General features: G+C 43.9%; 1 protein-coding gene across 4 annotated transcripts in view; it reads right to left on the bottom strand.

The window, feature by feature from the left end:
• FLT3 (fms related receptor tyrosine kinase 3) overlaps positions 1 to 16,552 on the bottom strand; it is a 53,986-nt gene extending 37,434 nt beyond the window's left edge. For 3 of the 4 annotated variants that reach the window (XM_035116308.2, XM_035116309.2, XM_035116312.2), the window contains exon 1: positions 16,480 to 16,552. In XM_035116308.2, the coding sequence (XP_034972199.2) occupies positions 16,480 to 16,534 (55 nt within the window). In that variant the 5' untranslated portion in view covers positions 16,535 to 16,552. Of the gene's footprint in view, positions 1 to 9,928; positions 10,011 to 16,479 lie in introns of those variants that run through there. The other variant, XM_035116310.2, reaches the window with a different exon arrangement.
• Between the last annotated feature and the right edge of the window lie 970 nt (positions 16,553 to 17,522).

The following is a 17,522-nucleotide window of genomic DNA, read 5'->3' as shown; positions in this document are numbered from 1 at the left end:
ATCGGGGGCCGCATCAGCAGTTTGGTCACCCTCAAAGGGCCGGTTGTGTCTGTAGGACTATGTGTCCACTCTTTATTATCATAAATTATTGTCACTGCATTCAATTATTACTGTTTTTTGTAATAATGCAAGCTCATTCCCGCCCCCACGCGGATCACATTCCTGCGTCGTGGCGCGTGTGTGGGAGGGGATGTAAACGAGGGAAATTTGAACAAAAGGTGGGGATCAACTAAACCTTCGGCAGGAAGGAGAAAGCCACTGCTGGGATTAAAAACCTGCAGATGGAAAGAGGGCTTCCCTCTCCCGCCCTGCGCACACCCAAACCCCGCTAGGCAGGATGCCACACACTGCAACCCATGCCATGCTTTGGAGAGGGGCAGGAACATGCGGTGCAGCGCCAACTCCCTGCTTTGCTTTTGCATCCTCCCTCCTCAGCGCCAGAGTCCCTTCCCCTCGCGCTGAGGGAGGGCAGCGGATTTCCCGAGGAGGAAGGCGGCGGCAGCCCCAGCGGATGTGCATCTTTGCCTCAGAGCTGCTCTTCCCCCACCCGCGCTGTTGTCGTCTTCGCCGCCGCCTCTCCCTACCCGGACTTCAGGCAGAGGAGGCTTGAAAACCTCCCCCCCCCCGAAAAAAATTCCCCTCCCACCTACTCAAACCGCTAGGCGACTCCATCTGGAGCCCTACATCACGAGGGGCTGAGAGGAGGCGGCGGCAGAGCGGGAAGAGCAGGAACCCGTGCCGCCGCCTCCCTCCCGGCCGCCCCCCGGGGAGCAGCTCCGCCGGAACTGAGAAGCCAAAGGGCGGCTCGGGGTGGGGGGCAGAGCAAAAGCCAGGCACCCTCCCGAGTGTCTATGAGGAGAAAATGGGGGAAGAGGGAAGAGAAACCCGGCTCCATCAAGAGAGCGGCTGTTGCGCTTCGCCTGCTTCCCCCTCAGGCTCACTCCACGTCCCTTTCGCCCGCTCACTCGCCCACCTCCCGGATGCAGCCGAGGAGAGGAAGGGAAGCGGCGGGCGGCGGCTCCCCAGTGCCGCCTCACTCGCTCTCGGAGACAACAGCAAAGCCCGCCAAAAAAAAATCCAGCGCTGCTCCGTCCTGGCACCAACTTTGCCGGCGGCGCCTGTAGGGCTTCCCTACCTCCTTGGCGGGCTTCCTCCTCCTCCTCCTGCATCTCACTTCCCCGTCTGGCCGCTGTGCCACCGCCTCCCTCAGCCTCATTCGAAATTGAAATTCCCTGGCCAAGGCCGTCAGCACGGCTCCAGCGCCCCGGCCTCCGCCTGCAGCCCCGCCCCCGGTTTTGACCCTCGGCCAATCGCAGGCTCCAGAACTACTGTCGGCGGCTACGCGGGCCACATGACGAGGTCTGGCGGGCCGGATTAGGCCCCCGGGCCTTGTGTTTAACACCCGTGAATTAGAGGGATGGTGAATGCCTGGAACAGGGAGCCTTTCCACTTGTCGAGTTCTCAGTACAATTTGGAACCCTGACCTTTCAGGTATCTAAATTGTCCCCTCTTCTAAGGTGAATTGGAACAGTCACTGCCTTATTCTACTGACTCCCTTGGAAGGTGGTGGGAGGTTTGAAAAGTTGGATGCCCATCTGTCAGGGATTCTTCAGTTGGAATTCCCGCCTTGAAGGGGGTTGAAGCAGATGATCCTTGGAGTCCCTTCCAGCAATTCCACGGTTCTATTATTAATTTAGGTGCCATTAATTAAATGCCAAGGGACGCAGGTGGTGCTGTGGGTTAAACCACAGAGCCTAGGACTTGCTGATTAGAAGGTTGGCGGTTTGAATCCCCGCGACGGGGTGAGCTCCCGTTGCTCGGTCCAAGCTCCTGCCCACCTAGCAGTTCAAAAGCACGTCAAAGTGCAAGTACTGTATATTCCTGCGTATAACACTACTTTTTAACCCAGGAAAATCTTCTCAAAAGTCGGGGGTCGTCTTATACGCCGGGTCGTATTTCTTATATGGCGAGTATATCCCAAACTCTATATTTTAACTGGAAAAGTTGGGGGTCGTCTTATACGCCCAGTTGTCTTATACGCCGGAATATACGGGTAGATAAATAGGTACCGCTACAGCGGGAAGGTAAACGGTGTTTCCATACACTGCTCTGGTTTGCCAGAAGCAGCTTTGTCATGCTGGCCACGTGACCCGGAAGCTGTCTGCGGACAAACGCCGGCTCCCTCGGCCAATAAAGTGAGATGAGCATGCAACCCCAGAGTCGGTCACGACTGGACCTAATGGTCAGGAGTCCCTTTACCTTTACCTAATTAAATGCCATTAATATATCCTGCCATTCTACAATGAGAATCTCTCTCTCTCTGTCTGTCTGTCTCTGTCTCTGTCTCTCTCTCACACACACACACTTAAATCAACATAAACAATCTTGTTTAAAATGCTTAAAAGAGTAAAAGGTGGGGAAAGCGTAAAACAATTCAAGAGACGGTGTTCTGTAAAGGTTCGCTGCCTGTCCCAATGTAACCTGCAATGGCATTGAGTCGCTGGTACAAGATCAATGCAATATGACCTGATTAGTGTTGTGAACCGCCCTGTGATCTTTGGGTGTATACAAATTTAAATAATAATAATAAGTAGTAGTATAGGCTTGAAGGTGGTGTACTGGTTGGACGAGGACCGGAAATACCAGGATTCAATCTTCCACTCAGTCATGAAACTCATTTAGTGACCTTACGGCAGTCACTACCTCTAACCTACCTCACAGGGTTGGTTTGAGTTAAAAGGGGGGGGAAGCATGTACACCACATTGAACTCCTGAGACTGAAAGGGGGGTATAGATGTAATAAATAAATAGTTAATGTTTCCTGGAAAATGAAAATAAAGTCGTGCCTGTGTAGCACTGATTTTAGATTGATGTCGGCAAACCGCATCAGATAAAAAGCTAGCTATCAAAACCCTCAGCTGTCAAACACAACGTACAGTGCTGGCAAACCTTCCTGTACGTCAGTATGCACAAACACGCATCCACAAGTTGGGTCAGGGGGACATTAGAGGGCAGCAGGTCACTACTGGACTGGCCAGAGTTGGGAGGATCCTGATGGAACCGGTTAGAGCAGGTTAGAACAGGGGAGGCTAGTCCAAACCTGAAGGGTCAGACCCAGGTGAGGAGAAAGACAATGAGAAAATGGCAGAGTGGTGGAAAAACCCCAAGGATCACAGGATTGAGAGGAGGGGGATGTTTAAGGAGTAGGCATGTGACAGGGAGAGGTCTGGGGAGTATGTGAGGACCAGGCACTTCCTCTATGGTGGAGTTTTGGGGTGTTGGCAGGATGTGACCTATGCAAGGACACCACCTCTTTTGGATACAGGTAGGTAGCCGTGTTGGTCTGAGTCGAAGCAAAATAAAAAAAATTCCTTCAGTAGCACCTTAAAGACCAACTAAGTTTATATTTTGGTATGAGCTTTCGTGTGCATGCACACTTCTTCAGATACACAGTTGGTCTTTTGCACACGAAAGCTCATACCAAAATATAAACTTAGTTGGTCTTTAAGGTGCTACTGAAGGAATTTTTTTATTTTTTTTATTTCACCTCTTTTGGAGTTGACCACTTGTCATTGGATGAAGGATGCACCTCTAGTTAATCATTGACAGTTCTGAAACTTTACAATAAAAGGGGGTGCCTGCTTTCATTCTGGGCCACCTTCCGATCCACATTCTGTCTCCCGCTGTGTTCTTTATTTGCGCTTCCCACATGCCTGCTTTGTACTCAGTTTGAGGTATATTTATTTACCCGCACTACACTTACCTGTGGTTTAAAGCCACATCCTAATCCAAAGGATAAAAATGACACATAAGGAACATGGAAAAGTGAAGTAAAAACAAGGAACTAACCACAGAAAAGGGCTCTGCGTTTGGTTTTGACCTATTCAAACGGGCTTACAGTTAGTAGATTTGAACCTAAAGCGTTTTTCTTCTAATGTCAGTCCTGCTCAGAGTAGACTGAAATTAATAGACACGACCGATATTCCTATACCATTAAAGCATATCAAAGCAATTTACAACTTTAAAAGGATAAAAACTATACAATAAAAGCATTCTAAAAAAAAACGGTTTAAAAGCAAGCAAGTTTGTTGTTGTCATTGTCGTTTTAAGAACCAACAAACCATTGTGGGAAGATGCACTCTTCATTGCCTGCACAGGCCTGGCAGAATAAAAAGAAGAAGTTTTCAGCAGTTGTTTAAAAGTTGGCACAGAAAACATTAATTTGGGTCCATTAATCTTCTAATGTCAGTCCTGCTCAGAGTAGACTGAAATTAATAGACACGACTGATATTCCTATACCATTAAAGCATATCAAAGCAATTTACAACTTTAAAAGGATAAAAACTATACAATAAAAGCATTCTTAGTATGATTTAGGTGACTACAACCCCAATAAAAGCTCATTCAAACAACCTGGACCATTTTAAATACTCTGCATTCTTGTCAGACCTTCTTGAGATAGCTGGGCAAGGCATAAGGACCCAAACTGAAGCAACAACACAACAACAAAATAGTAATCAAATATAATGGAATGCTTTAAGAGACAGTTCAATTGCCGGACCAGCCCTATCATTAGGTTAAGTGAGCCGTCTACCTCAGGCGGTGGATGCTAAGCTATCATATATTCAGTAGCTTGTAGTCCTGGGCTGGAGGTCCAAGCGGCAATGCCTTCCTTTTCCACAGCATTAATGCTTCCGTCAACCTTTCTGAGTGGTGGTGGGAAATTCATTTTTTAAATGAATACATTCTGCACACAACCGCATCTTGCCCATATCTTCGCCCCCTTTTGTGAAACTCAAATTTTGGTTCTGCCTCGCTGTGAAACTCAACTCCTTCTGTTCTCATTTATTCATGGAGATATTCTTCCTTTGCATCTGTTTGGGCAGCTTTCCACACAAGCCCTGCCTGCCTCCGACATCTTCTCCATGCTTTTAGGTGCCTGCTGTTTATAGTCGCCTCCACTTCCCCCAATGGCCCACCAATGAGGCAAATTATGCCGGAAAACACAATGCCCATTGACCTCACGGTCGGTGTTGCAAATGCCATTTCCATTGTGCGCCAGTGCTATTGGGGAAAGCAGGCTCTGTCTCTTTGGAAATGCCCCTTTAGCTGGCAGAAAGCCAGAGGGCCGGGAAGAGTTGTACACTGGAGGAGTGCAAGTGTGGATGTATGATTTGTGCGTGGCTGAATCGGCGCCAGTGTTGGATCTTAGTAGGAGAGAGTAGACTGATTAAAAGAAGAACGGCTGGGGATTAGGAATAATAAGAACACATAATCCAGAGGGAGGAAGACAGCACAAACACAGAGGAAGGAAAACACAGCAACATCTCTGTTTTAGCTCTCCAGCTTCCTTTTCCTATCTGTATTTTTATTTTTATTATTTAATTATCTATACAATGATAACAAGCCACCAGTAAAATGAAACAAAAGACTTACAATGAAAATTAGGTTTTTTTAAATGGTTTTCTTGGGGTGGAGGGGGAGTCCCAAGTAGGGTTGGGAGAGAAATTTGATTTAGTTAGCATATAAAACTGGATTTATCCAATCTACACTTTCTGAGTGCTTCAGACTGCGAAGCTGATGCTAATTTTGACCTCACCAAAAATGCAAAATATGCTGTTCAACCTATAATCAAAATTGCTTTACATGGTTTCATCATGGAATTTGCTGCAGACATGAGAAGTGAAACACAGCAATCCTTCGAAATTTGCACTTACGTGAATTTTGCAATGCTGTTCTCCAGCCAACCAATGTTTCCAAAAATACATATATCAGAGGAAAGTATGCATAAAAAGGAACATAAATGTGTACATTAGTCAAAACTGCATAAATGTGTTTATTGGGTAAAAGTCGCACTAAGGTGCTAATGTTCATGATTATTTTTCATACACACATATATACACACACACACATTTGCAAGTTGCTGAAAAATGTAGAGAACCAAATTGGAAACTGGAAACATGAGAAATTGAGAGAACCAAAACTGAAAAATCCTTCCATCCGTAGACCCAAAACAAAACTACTCGGAAGACAGCATCTAAGGCAGGGATGGGGAAACCTGTAGTCCTCCAGGTGTTGGACTTCAACTCCCAGCAGCCTCCACAAGCTGCTGGTTAGGGCTGATGGGAGTTGCAGTTCAGCAATGCCTCTGAAGGGCTACCAGTTCCCCACACCCAGGCTTAAGTTCATGGGAAGACATCTGGTTAGAAATAACAAAACAAAAAAAGCAGAAATCTTAAAAAAGAGAAGATGAACACGAACCAAGAGAAGGAGTGTGCAGCTGCAAGTGGATGGTATGGAAATGATCGCAGACAAAACAAATAATAGCACTAAGAGGAATGAGATAAAGAGAGAAGATGACTCAGGACAGATCCTTGAGGAGCTTCATATGGAAAGTGGCGGACTGCGGGGAGAAGGATTACCACTGACAGATAAAGAAAGTAGACAGTAAGGAAGACAAGAAACTAAGAAAGCATGTTGTCAGTCAACACCCAAGAACAGAATGATAAATGGTATTGAAAGACGTCACAGAAAAGGCTACCGGAAAATTGGTTCTGTGATCTACGAATGAAAACTACGCCACATTCCCAGCACTGAGTCTCTGTTTCCAGTATGCAGGCTGCAGGTGTTATCCTGCCCTGGACAGAAATAAGGACTCATTTGGCAGAAAGATATATACAGCAACATGTGCATTTTTCATTTTTGGTATGGCACACAATGATATTTCAAACCGTGATTGCATGTTGGGGTGGAGTCGGGGAGGTATTGATAAAGTTGCTATGAAGTTATTCTAGCAGCAAGAGGCAAGAAATTTTTTTAAAAGAAGGCCCTGCCTTAGGTTATGAAGTGGCTGCAAAGTTTCCAGACTTTGATGCATGATTTCATTAATTTAATTCTTCCAGTTTCAGGTCATGGGCACTCCTTCTTTGGTCTTGCTGTTGTGACCTGCAGCTAAGCCATAGTTTGCCTTAGGATTAAGTCCAAACTTGATCTCCAAACTACTAACAATGACAAATAGGCAAGGTTTGCTCTTGGCTGACTGCTTTTGGTTTGTTTGGGGGAGACAAACCATAAGCCTGGGTTCAGACACAAGGCTAAGCCAAATCATGGCTTACTTATGGGTAGAGAAGTGGGAGCAAGGGGACGAGTAAAACCCCCATGCCTTTTGCTCTGAGCAACCAAATTTTTGCTCGTTTATTTTTAGTCATGGTTTGGCTTAGCATTCTGTGCAAAATGGCCAGCAAAATAGAATCTTGCAAGGGCAAACAGGTGTTTATTGTTGCCTCAACAACAGACCAAGAGATTTTCAATTGACCATAGCTCCTGATCTAATCATATTTCCTATCTTATATTGACTGTCTACTCTGAATGTGGAATAGTGCTGAACATAGCACTGTCCAATCCCTAGATAAATAAATCTAGGTCAAAGGTTATTCTGAAATTGTTAAGTAAGGTACCTGATGGTGATGTTCAAGCAAAAATTAGTACATATTTGTGGTTTGATTCTGACAAATTCCTGACAGAGTTATGAGATTTGCAGTGCCAACCAAAAAGCTGAGGAGAAATGTTATTGAGGCTAATATGGTAAATTGCAATGATATAACACAAAAAACTGGATGCTTTTAAATGTATTAGCCCTCTTAACCATTTGTATTTTAATATATATCTTTTGTAGATTGCATTTATGAAAGAAAGAGAGAGAGAGAGAGAGAGAGAGAGAGAGAGAGAGAGAGAGAGAGAGAGAGAGATTCTGGTAAACACTGTTCTTCAATATTGTATCAATGTATATTATTATATATTATATTATATTATATATTATATTATATTATATTATATTATATATTATATTATATTATATTATATTATATTATATTATATTATATTATATTATATTATATTATATTATATTATATTATATTATATATTATAATTATGTGGTTGATATGACTATGATGGTTAAAATAACCACAATAAATGGAATAATAGTGCAATAGATCTCAAGTGCATCATGCTAACACAGGAAAGGAAGCAGGACATAAATAGTTTAAAATCAAACACACAATCTAAGCAGCACAAGTTGCAAGCTTGAGTTATGGATATGGGTAATGGAAAAAACCAGTTTAAGCCCTCTATGTGCAGCAAGCCCAATACTTTCGTATATATTATGTGCTAAATTCGATCTGAAGTCTAGACTAAGCAAGTATGGCATTGTAATCATGGAGTGCTTCAGACTGCGAAGCTTATGCAATCCCCATGCTAATTCTGACCTCTTTGAATCAAGACTCTTTCACAAAATATGCAAAATATGCTGTTCAACCCATAATAAAACTCGCTTTGCATGGTTTCATCATGGAATTTGCTGCAGACATGACAGTCTGAAGCCTTTGATCCTCTCCGCTGAACTTAACATAGCTCTCCAGGTCGGCATCAGCTACACTGTTTTGTTTCTTCCTCAAATGCAAATGAAACGTTGGAATCCAGTTTTCTAATGAAAGGGTAGAATTTCAACAAAAGCTATCTCATGCTTCCAGAAGGACTTCATGTACAGCATAAAGACTTCTTATTTTTAACGTTCAATGACAAGTTATGCAAGCTTCGAAGGCTCAATCCACTGTGAAGTTCGCATACACGCAAACAGAAGCCACAGTACTACTCTTGAGTACTCATTCACTTCAATGGGACTTATGCAGCAGAACTTTCCACTGGTACCCGGTACTGCACCTTTCATTTGTTTATTACAAAAAATGCATTCAAACACAGTGTCACCTAGCTCTGAACTTTCAAGACACAAACCAAACTGTTTGCAGACTCGATCTGGACACCAAGCTCTAGATTGAGAGAAGAAAATTGCCACCCCCTCCTCTTTTTAAAATATAAAAAAACACTTCATTGTGCATATGAGCACCTCGTAATGCTTGCTTACAAAAGACAAATGCCACCACAATTCTCTGAGAAACAATGGGTGGCAATTTGTAGATAGGGTCCAAAACAGTCTATTTTCAATACAGACTGGTATTTAATACAGGAGTGCTAACTGAAATATACTGCTAACTGAAATAATTCTCAATAACCTTCTCAAATTTTGGATTTCCTTGTCACAATACTTCTAATTTATATTCTTCCCCTATAATTTTATTCTCAGCATTCCAGTCATGAGCACTGCTGGATATAGACACCTCATCTGTGTGTAAGAGAAGAGATAACAGCATTAAATCTGGGAGATCGACACATTTATGTTATTTATATTCCACCTCTTCTCTTTCAAGAAGCTCTGGGTTGTATACTTGATATTGCCAGCTGGGTATGCTTCGCTTCAGCAAAAAATGCCATAGTTACATTTTTAAAGCCTTTATATCCTGTTTTTTTCAAATGCCTTAACAAGACTTATTTTAAAAAACCACTAACAATTATTACTATTTATTAAATTCGTATACTGCCTTTCATCCATAGATCTCATAGCATAAAAATGCAAGATAAAAGCATAAAATGCATAATAAAAGCAAGAGAAAAACTGAACCAATAACACCCTCCCCTCCCACGCATTTAGAAGGGGATAGGATATTTGATGTAGTTTTTCTTAAAGTAGCCTGCAAAGTTAAATTGAAGTAAAGCAAAATCTGAAAATGTTCAACTATGGTTGTTGTTGTTTTTTTAATAAAAAGGTCAGACGTTAATTCTGAAATATTTGCAAATGTTGACTGTTAGGTATGAGATCTAATTTTAAATTATCGTAATATCCTCTAAGTTTTAAGGCATTTGATATGGTCTTAGTCACCAACAAGTATCCCCGGCTTAGTCATCACCAGAAGAAAGAATCTACTAGGGCTGTATGGCTCCCACCCATCCTGCCCGACGCCTGCCTCTCTTTCCTGCCCAAGCCCTCCACCCCACCCCATCAACAACTCCAGATAGCTCTGGATGACCTTACCCATGGCCTTACTCCACCCATCTCAGGTAAAGCCTTTGTTGTTTAGTCGTTTAGTCATGTCCGACTCCTCGTGACCCCATGGACCAGAGCTCGCCAGGCACTCCTGTCTTCCACTGCCTCCCGCAGTTTGGTCAGACTCATGTTGGTGGCTTCGAGAACACTGTCCATCCATCTTGTCCTCTGTCGTCCCCTTCTCCTTGTGCCCTCAATCTTTCCCAGCATCAGGATCTTTTCCAGGGAGTCTTCTCTTCTCATAAGGTGGCCAAAGTATTGTAGCCTCAGCTTCACAATCTGTCCTTCCAGTGAGCACTCAGGGCTGATTTCTTTCAGAATGGATAGGTTTGATCTTCTTGCAGTCCATGGGACTCTCAAGAGTCTCCTCCAGCACCATAGTTCAAAAGCATCAATTCTTCGGTGATCAGCCTTCCTTATGGTCCAGCTCTCACTTCCATACATCACTACTAGGAAAACCATAGCTTTAACTATACGGACCTTTGTTGGCAAGGTGATGTCTCTCTACTTTTTAAGATGCTGTCTAGGTTTGAGGTAAAGCCTTAGACCCCCCAAATCAGCCCAATTTGGCTTGGGCTTTTGCCAAATCTGGTGCATAACCTTAGAAGCTGCCACTACAGAATGGAACTACGCCTCCTGCATTTATTGCATGAAGAGGTTGTCCTTCTCTATCTATCGATCAATTCTCCCCAGAGATGGGGGCACATTACAAGTGCCTTACGATATAGCAGCAGGTTTTTCCGGAAGTGCCTAGGTTTGCGCCCTGGGGAGGTCACTTTGGTGCTGCTGCTGCCAACAACAATTCCAGCAGTAAAATATTTGATCTTAGTAGGTGCAGATGCACTAAAGCAGGAATGGGAAATGGAATCCTGGTAGCAGGCTGGATCCTAATCTCTCCCACCCCCATGGGCCAAGCTTGGCAGGTTCGCAGAGCTGCTCACCTGTCAATCACCTGATATCACAATAGTGTCAGGTAATCCATTTCCCCAGGCAGATGTGAGTGCTAACAATCAGATGATACACAGTGTTTGCAAACCCTCTTTTGGCACTTTACCTGCCCTACATTTGCCATCATATATGACATCAGGTGGACGGCAGGTTGATGTGGTTTGGCTGAAGTGGCCTCATGGGTCAAAGAGGAAGATCTGGTGGACCGAAATAGGCCCACAGGCTGGAGGTTCCCCACCACTGCACTAAAGTGGAAAAGGAATTGTTTTCAGTCAATAGTGTGGACGGTACAGAACTGCAGTACAGTACTTTATTCCGGAGGTTACTGCTGTTGTTTAAGAGGGTAGATGCAGATGTCCCATAAAATATTGAAGGAAGGTTTAACATCTTTTAATCAACATGGATATAAGCAATGGTGTCTTGGTACCCCTGCACAATGCTTTCAGGATATTAGGCCACTACCCTAGCCAATGATGCTGCACCATAGCCTACAATACGTTACCAGCCAGGAAAGTGTGTAGGCGGTGGCAGGACACTCACACAATGGAGAAATGAAAATGCAACTCTAAGAAGGTCCCAACAACAACTGAAGAAATGATACTATTTGTCATTTTAGTCACCTACGGACTTCCTCTTTGAAAGGAAAGAATCGCTTCTGACCTACGACTAACCAGTCCTTCCCATACGTCAAGCTAGAACATTCAAGACGACAACGTGAGAATGGGAAGCATCTGATTGTTGGACCAGGAGTCCATTTCTTCCAATGTTCTGTCTCACAGTGTCCTAATCATGTGTTGTTGTTGTTGTTGTTGTTTAGTCGTTTAGTCATGTTCGACTCTTCGTGACCCCATGGACCAGAGCACGCTAGGCACTCCTGTCTTCCACTGCCTCCCGCAGTTTGGTCAATCTTGTGTTCGTAGCTTCGAGAACACTGTCCAACTAATCATGTATACAGTACTTGGAAGTAAATCCTATTGAATTCAACAGGGCTTACAACAGTTTTCAACTGGCAAGTCTCCTTGCAGTGCAATGCTAACCACATCAGAATGAATTCGGCGAGCCTTACTTCCATGCAAATGGGATTCAGGTTGCAGCTTTAGTATGGGAGTGAATGATGGATTAGAGCAATGAGCCGCTGCCACCTCCCAACTTTCTGACAGCATTCTCATGGTTTACAGAACAGAAGGGTGGGTGGGGCATTAGAAGAGTGGAGACCTACCACAACCTCCTGCTCCCAACTTTGCAAAAGCCATTTGCAACTGATGAAGAGGGCTCTAACCCAGAGTGAGCTCCCCCATTGACCACTTAGACAAGTGAGTGCGGCCACCTACATCACCTGACACCATCACGCCACCAGATGAGTAATTTTTCCTTTGCAGCCTAGCCTGAACTGTAAAAATAAATAAAATGTTCCTTGGTAAGCCCAGGTTGGTTTTGAACTCTGCCTTAAGAGGAACTCAGTGGGGCTTGACATCACCACTGCACGGACCAGCTTATTGGCAATCTTGCCCATGGAAGCACACTTGTAATTTTATGCATCTGTTTCTTAAAACCTTCCTGCTGAAGGACAATTCAAATTCAAAACATGCTGGGAATCTTGGCTTGAACAAATGAATATTTATACATTCACCATCATAATTTTGTCCAGCATGGGGATTCCCTGTGGTTGTACCCTCTCCAGAGATGCACATGCGCCACAGACTGCTTGCTATATATAAGTATCTCCAGGTGCAGAAATGGCAGGCCAGAGATCACAAAGAGGAAAAAGTGGTTAGTCATTTATGAGGAAGTAATTAATTATTGCTTGGGCACTCAGAGGCAGAGTCATGGGTCCACCCTCACTATCCCTGCTGAGACACGTTATTTTCTGTGTGCACAAGGTTCCACATCACGCTGCGTGCACAATGCTGGGACATCAGTGGATCTGCCCCTTTCTTCTGCCAAGGCTATTAGCTACCATGGGTAACTTCTACTTCCAGTGCTGGAGGCAGTATGCTTCTGACTAAATGCCAATAGCTGGGGACCACAAGCAGGTCCTGCTTTCAGGCTTCCCAAGGCAACTGGTTGGCCACTGTGAGAATCGGATGCTGGAGTAGATGGGCCTGATCCAGCACCTCTTCTTACAGTGCCAAAGAAGCTTTGCACATGTGTAACAGGAATTATGCATGTATTTATTTTATTTTTTTAAGTATTTGCTAATACTGCAAATATAGTCTGGGTTTGTGGGACCCACTTCTTTTGACTCTGTGCTGCTCTGTTGCAAATAAATATTGTAAATAAATGAATAGTGCAGAATTCAGTAGCCAGGTTGCTCACCGGAGCAAGACAGTTTGAGCATATTACAGTGATCCTGGTCCAACTGCACTGGTTACCAATTAGTTTCCGGGCCCAATTCAAAGTGCTGGTTTTGACCTATAAAGCCTTAAATTGCTCAGGACCGCAATACCTCAAGGACCGCCTCTTCCCATATGAACCTACCCAGACCTTGAGATCATCTTCCGAGGCCCTCCTTTGTGTGCCACCTCCTTGAGAGGTCCAGAGGGTGGCAACACGAGAACAGGCCTTCTCTGCAGTGGCTCCCTGTCTATGGAATGCTCTCCCCAGGGAAGTTTGCCTGGCACCTTCATTATACAGCTTTAGGCGCCAGGCAAAACCGTTCCTTTTTAACCAGGCCTTTTGTTGATCTTATTGATATCCAACACCCTTTTAGAATGTGGTTCTTTTTTGGGGGGGAGGGTATTGTTTTTGGTTTGATTTTATATGTTGTGGTCTTGTTTGTAAACCGCCCTGAAACCTCTAGGTATATAAAATAAATAAATAAATAAATAAATAAATAAATAATAGAATAAAAAAGATGTGTTATAGTCATAACCAGTTTCTAAATATTGACCATGAAATTCCTAACCTAGCCAAGTATTCAAGTAGCAATGGTTAAAAAAGAAATTTAACATTTAAAATACATTCCATCCATTACAGCTCCAAAAGACCTATCGCCCTAAACAAGACTTTGCTTTCCTTCCAATAACATTGCCAGCTTCATATTTAACTGCCGTATATTCCAGCGTATAAGACGACTGGGCATATAAGACGACCCCCAACTTTTCCAGTTAAAATATAGTGTTTGGGATATACCCACCGTATAAGAAATATGACCCGGCGTATGACAACCCCCAACTTTTGAGAAGATTTTCCTGGGTTAAAAAGTAGTCTTATACGCAGGAATATACAGAAGGGGACGACAGAGGACAAGATGGTTGGACAGTGTTCTCGAAGCTACGAACATGAGTTTGACCAAACTGCGGGAGGCAGTGGAAGACAGGAGTGCCTGGTGTGCTATGGTCCATGGGGTCACGAAGAGTCGGACACGACTAAACGACTAAACAACAACAACATACAGTACTTATAATAACACCCAGCAGAGACTGACATGCTAATCCTATCTTTTAAAGAGATATATTATGGATATTACATCAAACGTTCCATTATTGCAATATACCTACACAACATATACTACTACCCTTTTAGAATAATACAAGACCTCCATCCTAAATATAAATATCATGCAACGTGGTGGGTGTGCATTTAACATTGGCTCCATGTTATATCGCACTGGGAATGGAAATCCCCATGCTGTATCAAGGAATTATCTCTGTATGTACTGTACCAGGTTAATCTCAGTGGGAATTAACTTCACAGAACCATGCTGTTTGTTTTGCAAAAGTGTGTGTGTTGGTGGTGATAATAGTCAGGATCAAACTTGTCTCTGCCTCTGGATGTTTTCTAATTTAGCACTGTTGGCAGCTCTTCAATGCCTAAGCATGCTCAGGTATGCTTTTGAGAGTGCAATCGTTCTGCTGAATGGGACAGGCAAATTCATGAAGCAAGATGTTGAGTTAAAAGGAAAAATAATTATCAACTCAGTCTCAGACATTTCAGTGACAGTAACAAGTTATATCTTAAATGAATCTTGTCTTGTTGACCTACATGAGCGGCTCCCATTTCCCCCTCAGTCCTTCACACTGAATGTTGCCACCAGTTAGGGAGAGATCTCACTGTGTTGGCCAAGTGAGGACGCATCCACATTCACAGCACACCCACTCACACACCCATGTACATGTGAGAGGACAACACGGTAGTAACTAACGTTTGCACGTGATGCTTAGAGCACATGTGCACACAAGACAACAGCTCATTATACCGCAATAACTGCAAAACCTGCTTGGTTTTATTGCTGTCTGGCTCTGAAACCTTCAACTTTGACAACATGCCAAGAAGGTGATTCAGTACTTTTTTATGAAGACTCTTAAGATTGGTAAACCAATTTTGTTACTCTTTAGCACCTATATTTCAGCAGCACCAGAGAGAATGGGATGGCTAAACTAGGGGACCGGAGATTGTCTGCTTTCTCCCTTGTAACAAAATACATGTGATATTTTAACTCTGCACTAGAGTTCCACTGGAGTCCATTGGAATTTCACATGGGTTCCCCCTCCAAAACCCAGTAATAAGGTTAATAGCAATACACATTAGGTCTTACATCACCCTTCAACAACTGTGTACACACCACACATTTAAAACACATTTCCCGCCCCTTCAAGGAACCATGGAAATTGTAGCTTACCCCTCACAATTCCCAGCACCCTTAACAAACTATAGTTCCTAGGTTTCTTTGGGGTAAGTCATGTGTTTTAAATGTATGGTGTGGATCTGATCTCTATGGTGGCAGCTTGCATGTGGCACTCCATGCCCTAAGAATTCTGATTATCTCCCAATTCCAATGAATTCAAATTGTAATACAATTAAAGTAAACAGAAGAAATAAAGGAGTAAAAATACAATTGAGAATCACTATGAATATTTAATGTGGACATGCCATGGACCACCTAAATGAAGCTCAGGGACCAGTTTGGGAAACACTGCTATAGATTGAAAAATCATGTTTCTGATAATGCTCCAAGGCTTGGTTTGGGAACCTGTGTCCCTCTTGATGTTGATGGACTACAACTCCCATCCTCTACGATTATTGGTCATGCTGGCTAGGGCTGATGGAAGCTGGAATCCAACAAAATCGGGAGGCCCAAATCTAATCTGAGAGCAGAGGTGCACGACCAGTTTGCCTGCACTGGGTGCTGCAGGGGGCACCACAACAAGGACTCAGAATGGAGTGCAAGAAGTGCTGAATTTCGGCATTGCTGCTGAAATTCGAAAGCCCCAAGTTGGCCACTGCTGATAATGAATCACCACTTCCATTCTTCCTTACGAAAACATTGGTCCCATTGCCTTTTGACAGGTTTCCACTGCAACTGTGCCAGGAGAAGCTTTTCTAGTACCGGTACCTCTTTCGTAAGCAATCAGTAGCCTTTACGCATCCATTGTGTTGGCAAAACCTTTCTCTCTAGTTAGGGGAAACTGAGAGAAGTGAAAGGTAAAGGTGCAGCAAGGAGAATGGAAGGGGAGGAGGGAAAGGAGACAGGAGGGAAAGGAAGTAGAAAAACAGGGAATGGGGGAAAGAAGAGTTTGGAGAGGCAGGGAATGAATGCAGGAGGCCATAACATTCATCCTGGTTCCACTGAAGTCAGTGGTTATGCTTACCAAGCAGCTGAAGTTGGCTTCTGCTGGCCCAGGTGCCTGCCTGATGCATGCTCATAGCTGTGGTGTGTTTCTGTTAGAGCTCAGGGTCTGAAACTGCAGCCTGTGTACCGTAAACCACTTCTTCAAAAAAAGCGGGGGGGGGGGGGGAGCCATGAACCAAACAGGTTTTTTTTTAGTTTTTGTTTTAGGAAGAGCCCTGAAGAGGCCTCATACAGTGAGGGGGGAAAGTATTTGATCCCCTGCTAAATTTGCCCATTTGCCCCCTGAAGAAGAAATGACCAGTCCTATTTTAATGGTAGGTTTCTTGTAGCTGTGAGAGACATAACAACAACAGGAAAAACCACCCCAGAAACCCAGAAGACAAAAGTCAGAGATGGATGCGCTTTATAATGAGTGAAATAAGTGTTTGATCCCTTTGCAAAAGATGACTTAGCACTTGGTGGCAAAATCCTTGTTGGCAATTACAGAGGTCAGATGTTTCTTGTAGGTGGCCACCATATTTGCACACATATCAGGAAGTATTTTGTCCCACTCCTCTTTGCAGATCCTCTTGCAGATTTTGAGGCTGATGTATAGCTACTCGAACCTTCAGCTCCCTCCAGAGATTTTCGATGGGATTAAGGTCTGGAGACTGGCTAGGCCACTCCAGGACAAGTGGGGAAATTTAGCAGGGGATCAAATACTCCCCCCCACTGTAGCTAAATTTGGGCTAAAGTCCAAAACCCCACTTAAATCAGGACCCTTGAACTGAAACTAACTTTCTCTCATTGACCAAGCACATTTAAATCCAGGTATCCTAGTTGAATGGGATGCTGGACAAGGCTGTAAGAGAGGAGTGGAGAACTTCCAAAAATTGCTGGACTAAAACACAATCTGACTATTCACCATGTTGGCTGAAGGTGATGGCGTCCAACAAGAGGAGACCTCTTGGTAGTTCCACCTCCCTCAGAAGTTTGAGGAATCATGGGCCAGGAGAGGGCATTCTCTGTGACAGCCCCCGAGTTGATGCGTCTGGCTTCTTCACTCTAGAGCTGCCAGCAAAT

This window comes from Zootoca vivipara, chromosome 4, assembly GCF_963506605.1.
Source record: "Zootoca vivipara chromosome 4, rZooViv1.1, whole genome shotgun sequence".
Lineage (NCBI taxonomy): Eukaryota > Metazoa > Chordata > Lepidosauria > Squamata > Lacertidae > Zootoca > Zootoca vivipara.
This window is presented reverse-complemented; position numbering and strand designations above follow the sequence as displayed.